This window comes from Hemibagrus wyckioides, linkage group LG29 (genome assembly GCF_019097595.1).
Source record: "Hemibagrus wyckioides isolate EC202008001 linkage group LG29, SWU_Hwy_1.0, whole genome shotgun sequence".
NCBI classification, from domain to species: domain Eukaryota; kingdom Metazoa; phylum Chordata; class Actinopteri; order Siluriformes; family Bagridae; genus Hemibagrus; species Hemibagrus wyckioides.
In genome coordinates, this window is record NC_080738.1 from 1,137,337 (window position 1) to 1,154,836 (window position 17,500).

A 17,500-nucleotide genomic window follows, 5' to 3' on the forward strand; every position below is an offset into this window, starting at 1 on the left:
ACACACACACACACACATGTACATACACACACAAACACACACACACATCTACATACACACACCTACACACACACACACATGCGCACACACACACACACACACACACACATCTACATACACACACACACACATCTACAGACATCTACACACACACACACGCACACACACATCTACATACACACACACACACACATCTACACACACACACATCTACATACAGACAAACACACACACACACATCTACACACACACACACACACATGTACATACATACACACACACATACCACTCACAAACACACACACACACAGCTACACACACCACACACACATGCACACACAAACACATCTACATACACACACATCTACACACACACACACACACACACACATCTACACACACACACACACACATCTACACACACACACACACGTCTACATACACACATACACACACACATCTACACACACACACATCTACATACACACACACATGCACACACACACATCTACATACACACATCTACATACACACACACACATCTACAGACATCCACACACACACACACCTACATACACACACACACACGCACACACACATCTACATACACACACACACACATCTACACACACACACGCACACACACATCTACATACACACACACACACATCTACACACACACACACACACATCTACATACACACACACACACACACACGCACACACACACATCTACATACACGCACACACACACATCTACATACACACACACACACATCTACACACACACATACACACACTCACACATATACACACACTCACACAAGATTGAAGAGTGTTTATTGTCATTTCCTCCACATGTATCTGACACAGTACAGAGTGAACTGAAACCCCGTGTCTCCAGGACCTGGTGCTACAGAAACATACAACATAAAGATCAACCACAAGAACAACACAGAGCTAGGACAGGAGTTTGTCTTAGACACAGAAAGTGCAGGGTGTGTAGCTAGTGCAAACAGAGCAACCACAAGACAATAAGTACAAAAAGACACAGAAACACAGGACACTTAGCACCAAAAAAAAGAAAAAGAACGTGTAATGTGTATTTATATAATAATATGGGAGTATATATATATATATATATATATACACCTCAGAAATGTAACGGAATGTAAGTGAAATGAAATAAAATAGAATGAAATGATGTAAAAATATTGTGCAAAAATATAACAGCAGTGGTTGATGTAGTGCAAATAGAAATGAACATAAATATAACTGTAGCAGCAGATGACAGATGGTTGAAGAAGTGCAATAAGTAATGAACAATATAAATTATGTCTGTGTGTCCACACAGGTGAGAGAGAGAGAGAGAGAGAGAGAGAGAGAGAGTGTGTGTCCACACAGGTGAGTGAGAGTGTGTGTGTGTGTATGTGTGTGAGAGAGACAGTTTTATACAGTTCAGTCCTGAGTGTGTGTAAGAGTGTGTGTGTGTGTGAGGGGTGTGTAGGGTGTGTGGGATGTCTAAGAGTGTGTGTGAGGGGTGTGTAAGAGTGTGTGTGGGGGGTGTGTAAGAGTGTGTGTGAGGGGTGTGTAAGAGTGTGTGTGAGGGGTGTGTGGGGTGTGTAAGAGTGTGTGTGTGGGGTGTGTAAGAGTGTGTGTGAGGGGTGTGTGGGGTGTGTAAGAGTGTGTGTGAGGGGTGTGTGGGGTGTGTAAGAGTGTGTGTGAGGGGTGTGTGGGGTGTGTAAGAGTGTGTGTGAGGGGTGTGTAAGAGTGTGTGTGAGGGGTGTGTAAGAGTGTGTGTGAGGGGTGTGTGGGGTAAGAGTGTGTGTGAGGGGTGTGTAAGGGTGTGTGTGAGGGGTGTGTAAGAGTGTGTGTGTGGGGTGTGTAAGAGTGTGTGTGAGGGGTGTGTGGGGTGTGTAAGAGTGTGTGTGAGGGGTGTGTAAGGGTGTGTGTGAGGGGTGTGTAAGAGTGTGTGTGAGGGGTGTGTGGGGTATGTAAGAGTGTGTGTGAGGGGTGTGTTGGGTGTGTAAGAGTGTGTGTGAGGGGTGTGTAAGGGTGTGTGTGAGGGGTGTGTAAGAGTGTGTGTGAGGGGTGTGTGGGGTATGTAAGAGTGTGTGTGAGGGGTGTGTGGGGTGTGTAAGAGTGTGTGTGAGGGGTGTGTGGGGTGTGTAAGTGTGTGTGTGAGGGGGTGTGTAAGAGTGTGTGTGAGGGGTGTGTAAGTGTGTGTGTGAGGGGTGTGTGGGGTGTGTAAGAGTGTGTGTGAGGCGTGTGTAAGAGTGGGTGTGTGGGGTGTGTAAGAGTGTGTGTGAGGGGTGTGTGGGGTGTGTAAGAGTGTGTGTGTGGGGTGTGTAAGAGTGTGTGTGAGGGGTGTGTGGGGTGTGTAAGAGTGTGTGTGAGGGGTTTGTAAGAGTGTGTGTGAGGGGTGTGTGGGGTGTGTAAGAGTGTGTGTGAGGGGTGTGTAAGAGTGGGTGTGTGGGGTGTGTAAGAGTGTGTGTGAGGGGTGTGTGGGGTGTGTAAGTGTGTGTGTGAGGGGTGTGTAAGAGTGTGTGTGAGGGGTGTGTGGGGTGTGTAAGAGTGTATGTGAGGGGTGTGTGGCGTGTGTAAGAGTGTGTGTGAGGGGTGTGTGGGGTGTGTAAGAGTGTGTGTGAGGGGTGTGTGGGGTGTGTAAGAGTGTGTGTGAGGGGTGTGTGGGGTGTGTAAGAGTGTGTGTGAGGGGTGTGTGGGGTGTGTAAGAGTGTGTGTGAGGGGTGTGTGGGGTGTGTGAGGGGTGTGTGGGGTGTGTAAGAGTGTGTGTGAGGGGTGTGTAAGAGTGTGTGTGAGGGGTGTGTGGGGTGTGTAAGAGTGTGTGTGAGGGGTGTGTGGGGTGTGTGAGGGGTGTGTGAGGGGTGTGTGTCTGTCCTCACTGTCCCCTGAAGGGTCTTGTGATCTGAGACGGTGCAGTTCCCAAACCAGGCAGTGATGCAGCTGCTCAGGACGCTCTCCATGGTCCCTCTGTAGAACACAGTCAGGATGGGGGGAGGGAGATGGGCTTTCCTCAGCCTCCTCAGGAAGTAGAGGCGCTGCTGGGCTTTCTTGGTGATGGAGCTGGTGTTGAGTGACCAGGTGAAGTTCTCCGCCAGATGAACACCAAGGAATTTGATGCTCTTGACGATCTCCACGATGGAGCCATCGATGGACAGTGGAGAATGGTCACTCTGTGCTCTCCTGAAGTCAACAACCATCTCTTTAGTCTTGTTGACGTTCAGAGACAGGTTGTTGACTTTACACACACACACACACACACATGCACACATCTACACACACATACACACAACACTCACAAACACACACACACATACACATCTAGACACACACACATCTACAAACACAAACACACAACACTCACAAACACACACACATACACACAACACTCAGAAACACACACACATACAGTACACAACACTCACAAACACACATGTACACACAAATCTACACACACAAACACATACACACAACACACATACAAATATACACACAACACTCACAAACACACACACACAACACTCACAAACACACACGAACACACATATCTACACACACACACACAGACACATACACACAACACTCACAAACACACAAACATCTACACACAAACAAAAACATACACAAAACACTCACAAACACATGCACACACCTACACACAACACTCACAAACACACACACACACACATACACACATATATACACACACACAAATCTACACACAAACACATGCACACATGTCTACACACACACACACATGCACACACATGCACACATCTACACACACACACATCTAGACAAACACATACACAAAACTCACAAACACAATCACACACACACATCTAGACACACACACACACATCTACAAACACACAACACTCAGAAAAACACACATACAGTACACACAACACTCACAAACACACACAATTACACGAACACATACACACACACAACACTCACAAACACACACAATTACACAAACACATACACACACACAAAACACTTACAAACACACACACAACACACACACACATCTGCACAAACACACACACATGTTCACACACACACACAACACTCACAAACACATACATATGCACAACACACAAACACACACACATACAGTACACACAACACTCACAAACACACATACACATAAATCTACACACACACACCTACACAAACACATACACACACACAAAACACTTACAAACACACACACACAAAACACTTACAAACACACACACACACATCTAGACACACACACACACATCTACAAACACACAACACTCACAAACACACACACATACACACATATATATACACACACAAATCTACACACACACATACACACATCTACACAAACACAGACTCACGTATACATGCACACATCTACACACACACAGACACACACGTCTACACGAACACACACACACATGCACACATCTACGAACACACATACACACAACACTCACAAAAACACACATACACACACACAAACACATACACACAATACTCACCAAAACACACCCACACACACTCACACACACATACACACAGACTCACATACACACACACACACACACATACACACACATACACAAACACACACATATACATGCACACACACATGCATACATCTACACACACACATCTACACAAACACACAACACTCACAAACACACACACACAACACTCACAAACACACACACCTACACAAACACATACACACACACAAAACACTTACAAACACACACACAACACACACACACACACATCTGCACAAACACACACACATGTTCACACACACACACACAACACTCACAAACACATACATATGCACAACACACAAACACACACATACAAACACATACACACACATACACAACACAAATCACAAACACACGTACACACAAATCTACACACACACACCTACACAAACACATACACACACACAAAACACTTACAAACACACACACACAACACACACAAACACACACATCTAGACACACACACACACACATCTACAAACATACAACACTCACAAACACACAAACATACACACAACACTCACAAACACACACATATACAGTACACACAACACTCACAAACACGTACACACAAATCTACACACACACAGACATACACAAAAGACACATACAAATATACACACAACACACAAACACACACACATACAGTACACACAACACTCACAAACACACACGTAAACACATACACACACAAAACACTTACAAACACACACACAACACACACACACACATCTAGACACACACACACACACACATCTACAAACACAAACACAAAACACTCACAAACACACACACATAGACACAACAGTCACAAACACACACACGTACAGTACACACAACACTCACAAACACACAAATCTAAACACACACATACACACAACACATACAAATATACACACAACACTCACAAACACACACAAACACAACATTCAACACTCACAAACACACGTACACACATATCTATACACACACACAACACTTGCAAACACACACATCTACACACACAAACACAAACATACACACAAACACTCACAAACACACACACACACATCTACACACACAAACACACACATACACACAACACTCACAAACACAAACACACACATACACACATATATATACACACACACAAATGTACACGCACACATACACACATCTACACAAACACACACTCACGTATACATGCATACATGCACACATCTACACACACACACAAACACACACATGTCTACACGAACACACACACACATGCACACATCTACACACAAACACATACACACAATACTCACCAAAACACACCCACACACACACACTCACACACACATCTACACACACACACACACACACACACACACAAACACACATACACACAAACACATACACAAACACACACACATATGTATACACACATGCACACATCTACACACACACACATATACACAAACACACAACGCTCACAAACACACACACAACACTCACAAACACACACACATATGTATACACACATGCACACATCTACACACACACACATCTACACAAACACACAACGCTCACAAACACACACACACAACACTCACAAACACACACACCTACACAAACACACACACACACAAAACACTTACAAACACACACACACACATGTGCACAAACACACACATCTTCACACACACACACACACACAACACTCACAAACACACACATACGCACAACACACAAACACACACATACACACAAATCTACACACAAACATACACACAACAATCATAAACACACACACACACAACACTCACAAAAACACACTCACACATCTACACACACAAACACACACATAGACAAAAAACTCACAAACACCCACTCACACACACGCACATACACACACATCTACACACACACACAAACACACAATACTCACAAACACAAACACACACACAACACTAACAAACACACACACACACAAACATACACACAACACTCACAAACACACACACATTAACACACACACCCATCTACACACACACACACATCTAGACACACACACATCTACACAAACACATACACACACAAAACACTTATAAACACACACACACAACACACACACACATCTGCACAAACACACACACATCTTCACACACACACACAACACTCACAAACACACACATACGCACAACACACAAACACACACACATACAGTACACACAACACTCACAAACACACACGTACACACATCTACACACACACACCTACACAAACACATACACACACACAAAACACTTACAAACACACACACACACACATCTAGACACACACACACACATCTACAAACACAAACACACAATACTCACAAACACAAACACACACACAACACTAAAAAACAAACACACACACAAACATACACACAACACTCACAAACACACACATACAGTACACACAACACTCACAAACACACACGTACACACAAATCTACACACACATATACACACAACACACATACAAATATACACACAACACACACAAAAACACACAACACTCTCAACACACACAAACACACACATAAACACATATCTACACACACACACAAACACATACACACAACACTCACAAACACACACACACACACACACAACACTTGCAAACACACACACACATCTACACAAACAAACACAAACATACACACAACACTCACAAACACACACACACACATCTACACACACAAACACACACATACACACAACACTCACAAACACACACACATACACACATATATACATAGACACAAATGTACACACACACATACACACATCTACACAAACACACACTCATGTATACATGCATACATGCACACATCTACACACACACACAAACACATATGTCTACACGAACACACACACACATGCACACATCTACACACACACACATACACACAATACTCACCAAAACACACCCACACACACACTCACACACACACATACACAAACACACACACACATATACATGCACACACACACAACACTCACAAACACACACACCTACACAAACACACACACACACACACAAAACACTTACAAACACACACACACACACACAACACACACACATGTGCACAAACACACACACACACATCTTCACACACACACAACACATAAACACACACATACGCACAACACACAAACACACACACATACACAACACTCACAAACACATGTACACACACATACAACACTCGGAAACACACACACACATCTACACACACAAACATACACACAACACTCACAAACACACTCACACACACACACATACACACAACACTCACAAAAACACACACAGAACACTCACAAAAACACACTCACACATCTATACACACAAACACACACATACACAAAAAACTCACAAACACCCACTCACACACGCGCATACACACACATCTACACACACACACAAACACATACACACAATACTCACAAACACAAACACACACACAATACTAACAAACACACACACACAAACATACACACAACACTCACAAACACACACACACATATACACACACACACACACATCTAGACACACACACTCCTACACAAACACACACACACACACACACAACACACACACATCTGCACAAACACACACACATCTTCACACACACACACACACACACACACAACACTCACAAACACACACATACGCACAACACACACAACACTCACAAACACACACATACGCACAACACACAAACACACACACATTCAAACACATCTACACACACATACACAACTCTCACAAACACACGTACACACATATACATCATTCGCAAACACACACACACATCTACACACACACACACACACAAACATACACACAACACTCACAAACACACTCACACACTCACACACACAACACTCACAAAAACACACACAAACACACACACAAGACTCACAAAAACACACTCACACATCTACAAACACACACATACACAAAAAAATCACAAACACCCACTCACACACACACACATACACACAATACTCACAAACACACACACAACACTAACAAACACACACACACACACACATACACACAACACTCACAAACACACACACCCATATACACACACACACCCATCTACACACACACACACACACACACACCTAGACACACACACACCTACACAAACACATACACACACACAAAACACTTACAAACACACACACACACATTCACACAACACACAAACACACACACATCTGCATAAACACACACACACATACACACACAAACACACATATACACAGACACATATATACACACACATCTACACACACACACAAACCCATACACACATCTACACACACACACAAACACATACACACAATACTCACAAACACACACACAACACTAACAAACACACACACACAAACATACACACAACACTCACAAACACACACACACATATACACACACAGACCCATCTACACACACACACACACACAAACATCTAGACACACACACTCCTACACAAACACATACACACACACAAAACACTTACAAACACACACACACAACACACACACATCTGCACAAACACACACACATCTTCACACACACACACAACACTCACAAACACACACATACGCACAACACACAAACACACACACATACAAACACATATACACACACATACACAACTCTCACAAACACACGTACACACATATACAACATTCGCAAACACACACACACATCTACACACACACACACACACAAACATACACACAACACTCACAAACACACTCACAAACACACTCACACACACACACATACCCACACAACACTCACAAAAACACACACACAACACTCACAAAAACACACTCACACATCTACAAACACACACATACACAAAAAACTCACAAACACCCACTCACACACACACACATACACACAATACTCACAAACACACACACAACACTAACAAACACACACACATATACACAACACTCACAAACACACACACCCATATACACACACACACACACATCTACACACACACACACCCACACACACACATCTAGACACACACACACCTACACAAACACATACACACACACAAAACACTTACAAACACACACACATTCACACAACACACAAACACACACATCTGCATAAACACACACACACACACACATACACACACATACACACATATACACACACATATATACACACACATCTACACACACACACACACACACACATACATGCACACACACATGCACACAACACTCACAAACACACACGTTCACACACATCTACACACAAACACACACACACAAACACATACACAACACTCACAAACACACACACAACACTTGCAAACACACAGACACATCTGCACACACACATACACACAAACGTACACACAACACTCACAAACACACAGTCACACACACATACAATACTCAAACACACACACAAACACATACACACAACACTTCCAAACACACGTACACACACAACACTCACAAACACACACACAACACTTGCAAACACACACACATCTACACACACACAAACACACAACACTCACAAACACAAACACACACTCACACACAACACTTGCAAACACCCACACAAATCTACACACACACACACAAACATACACACAACACTCACAAACACAGTCACACACACATACTATACTCACAAACACATACACACAACACTCACAAACACACATATCTACACACACAACATTCACAAACACACACACACACCTACACACACAAACACACAACACTCACAAACACACATACACACACACATCTACACACACATACACATCTACACACACACACACATCTACACACACACACATCTACACACACACACACATCTACACAAATATACACTCACATACATGCACACATTCAAATGCAGGCATCTACACACACACACACAAACACACACACATACATACACACACACACAAACACATACACACAACACTCACAAACACACACAAACACATACACACATACACACACACATATACACACATCCACATCTACACACACATACACACAGCTACACAAACACACACACACACACACTCACGTATACATGCCCACATCTACACCTTGGGGCAGTGGTGGCTCAAGTGGTTAAGGCTCTGGGTCGTTGATCAGGGGTTCAAGCCCCAGCACCGCCAAGTTGTACTTAACCCTCTCTGCTCCAGGGGCACTACATCATGACTGACCCTCTGCTCTGACCTCCAAGGATGGGATATGTGAAGAAAGAATTTCACTGTGCAGTAATGTATATGTGACAAATAAAGACTATTTCTATTTCATCTACACACATCTACAAACACACAACACTCACAAACACACACGTACACATATCTATACACAAACACACAAACACACAACACTCACAAACACACACGTACACATATCTATACACAAACACACAACACTCACAAACACACACGTACACATATCTATACACAAACACACAAACACACAACACTCACAAACACACACGTACACATATCTATACACAAACACACAACACACACAACACTCACAAACACACACGTACACATATCTATACACAAACACACAACACTCACAAACACACACGTACACATATCTATACACAAACACACAACACTCACAAACACACGTACACATATCTATACACAAACACACAACACACAACACTCACAAACACACACGTACACATATCTATACACAAACACACAACACACAACACTCACAAACACACACGTAAACATATCTATACACAAACACACAACACTCACAAACACACATGTACACATATCTATACACAAACACACAACACACAACACTCACAAACACACACGTACACATATCTATACACAAACACACAACACTCACAAACACACATGTACACATATCTATACACAAACACACAACACTCACAAACACACACGTACACATATCTATACACAAACACACAACACACACAACACTCACAAACACACACGTACACATATCTATACACAAACACACAACACTCACAAACACACGTACACATATCTATACACAAACACACAACACACAACACTCACAAACACACACGTACACATATCTATACACAAACACACAACACTCACAAACACACATGTACACATATCTATACACAAACACACAACACACAACACTCACAAACACACACGTACACATATCTATACACAACACACACAACACTCACAAACACACACGTACACATATCTATACACAAACACACAACACTCACAAACACACGTACACATATCTATACACAAACACACAACACACACAAACACACACGTACACATATCTATACACAAACACAACACTCACAAACACACACGTACACATATCTATACACAAACACAACACACACAACACTCACAAACACACACGTACACATCTATACACACAACACACACAACACTCACAAACACACACGTACACATATCTATACACAAACACACAACACTCACAAACACACACGTACACATATCTATACACAAACACACAACACACACAACACTCAAACACACACGTACACATATCTATACACAAACACACAACACACACAACACTCACAAACACACACGTACACATATCTATACACAAACACACAACACACACAACACTCACAAACACACACGTACACATATCTATACACAAACACACAACACTCACAAACACACACGTACACATATCTATACACAAACACACAACACACACAACACTCACAAACACACACGTACACATATCTATACACAAACACACAACACACACAACACTCACAAACACACACGTACACATATCTATACACAAACACACAACACACACAACACTCACAAACACACACGTACACATATCTATACACAAACACACAACACTCACAAACACACATGTACACATATCTATACACAAACACACAACACTCACAAACACACACGTACACATATCTATACACAAACACACAACACACACAACACTCACAAACACACACGTACACATATCTATACACAAACACACAACACTCACAAACACACACGTACACATATCTATACACAAACACACAACACTCACAAACACACACGTACACATATCTATACACAAACACACAACACTCACAAACACACACGTACACATATCTATACACAAACACACAACACTCACAAACACACATGTACACATATCTATACACAAACACACAACACACACAACACTCACAAACACACACGTACACATATCTATACACAAACACACAACACTCACAAACACACGTACACATCTATACACAAACACACAACACACACAACACTCACAAACACACACGTACACATATCTATACACAAACACACAACACTCACAAACACACATGTACACATATCTATACACAAACACACAACACACACAACACTCACAAACACACACGTACACATATCTATACACAAACACACAACACTCACAAACACACGTACACATCTATACACAAACACACAACACACACAACACTCACAAACACACACGTACACATATCTATACACAAACACACAACACTCACAAACACACACGTACACATATCTATACACAAACACACAACACACACAAACACACACGTACACATATCTATACACAAACACAACACTCACAAACACACACGTACACATATCTATACACAAACACACAACACACACAAACACACACGTACACATATCTATACACAAACACAACACTCACAAACACACACGTACACATATCTATACACAAACACACAACACTCACAAACACACACGTACACATATCTATACACAAACACACAACACACACAACACTCACAAACACACACGTACACATATCTATACACAAACACACAATACACACAACACTCACAAACACACACGTACACATATCTATACACAAACACACAACACACACAACACTCACAAACACACACGTACACATATCTATACACAAACACACAACACACACAACACTCACAAACACACAACACTCGCATATATCTACATGCACACACACATACATTTGCACACATACAGTAAATAAAGGATAAAGGTAAATTACACACACATCTGTCTGTCACCTGTATGTACAGGTTATTGTGTTTCTCTGGTTCTTGATGATGTCCTTGGTTTCCTGGAGTCTGGTTCCTGATGATGTTCTCCTCTTTCTGGAGTCTGGTTCTTGATGATGTTCTCCTCTTTCTGTAGTCTGGTTCCTGATGATGTTCTCCTCTTTCTGGAGTCTGGTTCTTGATGATGTTTTCCTCTTTCTGGAGTCTGGTTCCTGATGATGTTCTCCTCTTTCTGGAGTCTGGTTCTTGATGATGTTCTCCTCTTTCTGGAGTCTGGTTCCTGATGATGTTCTCCTCTTTCTGGAGTCTGGTTCTTGATGATGTTCTCCTCTTTCTGGAGTCTGGTTCCTGATGATGTCCTTGGTTTCCTGGAGTCTGCTTCTTGATGATGTTTTTGGTTTCATGGAGTCTGATTCCTGATGATGTTCTCCTCTTCCTGGAGTCTGGTTCTTGATGATGTTCTTGGTTTCCTGGAGTCTGGCTCCTGATGATGTTCTTGGTTTCCTGGAGTCTGGTTCCTGATGATGTCCTTTGTTTCCTGGAGTCTGGTTCTTGATGATGTTTTTGGTTTCATGGAGTCTGGTTCCTGATGATGTTCTCCTCTTCCTGGAGTCTGGTTCTTGATGATGTTCTCCTCTTCCTGGAGTCTGGTTCTTGATGATGTTCTTGGTTTCCTGGAGTCTGGTTCTTGATGATGTTCTTGGTTTCCTGGAGTCTGGTTCTTGATGATGTTCTTGGTTTCCTGGAGTCTGGTTCTTGATGATGTTCTTGGTTTCCTGGAGTCTGGTTCTTGATGATGTTCTTGGTTTCCTGGTGTCTGGTTCTTGATGATGTTCTTGGTTTCATGGAGCCTGGTTCTTGATGATGTTCTTGGTTTCCTGGTGTCTGGTTCTTGATGATGTTCTTGGTTTCATGGAGCCTGGTTCTTGATGATGTTCTTGGTTTCCTGATGTCTGGTTCTGTCTGTTCTGTTCTAATCTCTCGACCTTCTGTTTGTTTCTGTTTTCATGCCTTGTGCTTGGTCTGTTATTAAAATAAAGGAATAATATTCCAGATGCAGCTGACCCTCATTCTGATCCCTGACCCTGAGGAGGAGCTGCACCACACACACACACACACACACACACCTGCCTCATTTATAAATCACAAGCCCTGCCTCATCTACCTATAACATGCCCTGCCTCAATCATTACAAGCCTCATCTCATCTATCAATCACAAGCCCTGCCTCATCTATCAATCACAAGCCCCACCTCAACAATTAATCACAAGCCCCGCCTTAACGATTGATCACAAGCTCCGCTGCATCCATCAATCACAAGCCCTGCCTCATCTATCAATCACAAGCACCACCTCATCTACAGATCACAAGCCCCACCTCATCTATCAATCACAAGCCATGCCTCATCTATCACAAACCATGTCTCATCTATCAATCACAAGCCCCACCTCATGTATTAATCGTAAGCCCCACCTTAACGATTGATCACAAGCCCCGGTTCAACAATTAATCACAAGCCCCGCCTTAACAATTAATCTCAAGCCCTGCTGCATCTATCAATCACAAGCCCTGCCTCAACTATTAATTACAAGCCCCGCCTCTCTATCAATCACAAGCCCTGCCTCAACCATTACAAGCCTCATCACATCTATTAATCAAAAGCCCGACCTCATCTATCTATAACATGCCCCGCCTCAACCATTACCAGCCTCATCTATCAATATATACACTGTGTGTAGTGTGTAGCACTGTGTTGTTTATTGTGTTTATCTAGTGTAACCTCACCGTACATCTCGTCTGCTTCACAAGCTGCTCCTGAAGGAGAAGTTCACTCTGAGGAACCATACGTGTCACACTGCTGGAGTCTGGAGGCATCAGGGGAGCATGAGGAGGATCTGTACCGAGAAAAAAAAAGAGAACCGAAATCAGTAGAGGGAACTTTAAACTGCAAGCTCATCACCCACAAAACTACACACACCCACTCACACACACACACACACACATAAACACACACACAAACACACCCACTCACACACACAAACACACACACCCACACACACACAAACACACCCACTCACACACACACAGTATAAAACCTTGCTCATCTACACAGAGGACTAACAGAGGACATCTCACTTTTCTTATCTCCAACGATCCTGACCTCGCATCATTTCCAACATCCTGAAGACGTCCGAAAACTCAAAGACGTCCATCATCGGATTTCACAGTAGAGAAAGAGAAAGTTCAGTGTGCGGTTCTTTCCTCTTCTTTCTAACCAAGATGGTGAAGTGGATGGTTGTGCTGCTGGTGTTAGCTCCTGGAAGCCTCTCGCTCAGTGGACGAGGTAGGATTCATTGTTCCTGTGCTGTTGACCACAGTGAGGGTCAGAGAGGTCATGGTATGAAGTCTGGTGTTTAGGAGAAGTTTGTGCTGCTGACTGAGAACTTTATAAATAATTAAAAGAGTTTAATAAATGTCTAATAAAACCCTTCGTTCCCTTCTGCAGAACCAGACTTTTTCAGTCCATGGAGCTGCAAAGAGCTGATGAACAGATATAAACTCACTGATGGTATGTGTGATAATGACTTCTTATAAATCAGTCCAGCATCAGAGTGTCACTCAGCACTACAGTGGGGAAGGTGGGGTTTGAATTATTTATCCCTGTTCCTGCAGACGGTCTTTATTTCCTGAGCACGCCGAGCGGTGTGGTGTATCAGACCTACTGTGACATGACCACTGCAGGAGGAGGATGGATTCTGGTGGCCAGTGTTCACGAGAACAACATGTACGGGAAATGCACCACCGGTCAGTGCTCCAACATTATCTCTTAATTTTAATACAAACGTTTACCTAACGATCCGCTAACGTTTATCTAACGCTCCTCTAATGCTCCTCTAACGTTTATCTAACGCTCCTCTAATGCTCCTCTAACGTTTATCTAATGTTCATCTAACGTTCCTCTAACGCTCCTCTAACGTTCATCTAACGTTCATCTAACGTTCATCTAATGTTCCTCTAACGTTCATCTAACGTTCCTCTAACGTTCATCTAACTCTCCTCTAACGTTCATCTAACGTTCATCTAACGCTCCTCTAACATCCATCTAACAATCCCCTAACGTCCATCTAACGCTGCTCTAACATTCAACTAACGCTCCTCTAATGTCCATCTAACGATCCTCTAACGTTTATCTAACGATCCTCTAACGTTTATCAAATGCTCCTCTAACGTTCAACTAACGCTCCTCTAACGTTTATCTAATGCTCCTCTAACGTTTATCTAACGCTCATCTAACGTTTATCTAACGCTCATCTAACGTTTATCTAACGTTTATCTAACGTTTATCTAACATTTATCTAATGCTCCTCTAAGGTTTATCTAACACTCCTCTAACGTTTATCTAATGTTTATCTAACACTCCTCTAACATTTATCTAACGGTTATCTAAAATTCCTCTAATGTTTATCTAACGTTTAACTAACTCTCCTCTAACGTTTATCTAACACTCCTCTAACATTTATCTAATGTTTATTTAACACTCCTCTAAGGTTTATCTAACACTCCTCTAACACTCCTAACGTTTATCTAACATTGATCTAACGTTCTAATAATGTTTATCTAACACTCATCTAACATTTATCTAACACTCCTCTAACGTTTATCTAACATTCTTGTAATGTTTATCTAACACTCCTCCTCTAATGCTTCTCTAACATTTCTCTAATCTAAAGGAGATCGCTGGTCCAGTCAGCAGGGTGGAAATTCGAACTCACCTGATGGAGACGGATCGTGGAGTAACA

At 42.3% G+C, this 17,500-nt stretch overlaps 1 protein-coding gene and 1 pseudogene across 1 annotated transcript; one reads left to right on the forward strand and one right to left on the reverse strand.

Moving 5' to 3' along the window:
* Positions 1-10,674: 10,674 nt before the first annotated feature.
* Positions 10,675-15,913, reverse strand: LOC131348854 (trichohyalin-like). The gene is made up of 4 exons (XM_058384046.1): positions 15,862-15,913; positions 15,481-15,595; positions 13,697-14,510; positions 10,675-10,823 (listed from the first exon to the last, which is right to left on the reverse strand). Exons 1-3 carry the CDS (start codon positions 15,911-15,913, stop codon positions 13,706-13,708), a joined length of 972 nt encoding a protein of 323 aa, XP_058240029.1. The 3' UTR covers positions 10,675-10,823; positions 13,697-13,705.
* The window catches only part of LOC131349464 (intelectin-like), an 11,776-nt pseudogene continuing 10,116 nt past the window's right edge, over positions 15,841-17,500 (forward strand).

What these genes read in the sequence shown, in the direction of transcription:
- LOC131348854 (XM_058384046.1), bottom strand. Translation starts at nt 15,913, where the DNA reads ATGGACGTCTTTGAGTTTTCGGACGTCTTCAGGATGTTGGAAATGATG. An exon ending in GATGTTGGAAATGATGCGAG is followed by an intron (nt 15,596 to 15,861) that starts GTCAGGATCGTT and finishes TTCTCGGTACAG; the next exon opens with ATCCTCCTCATGCTCCCCTG. An exon ending in CAGACGAGATGTACGGTGAG is followed by an intron (nt 14,511 to 15,480) that starts GTTACACTAGAT and finishes ACCAGACACCAG; the next exon opens with GAAACCAAGAACATCATCAA.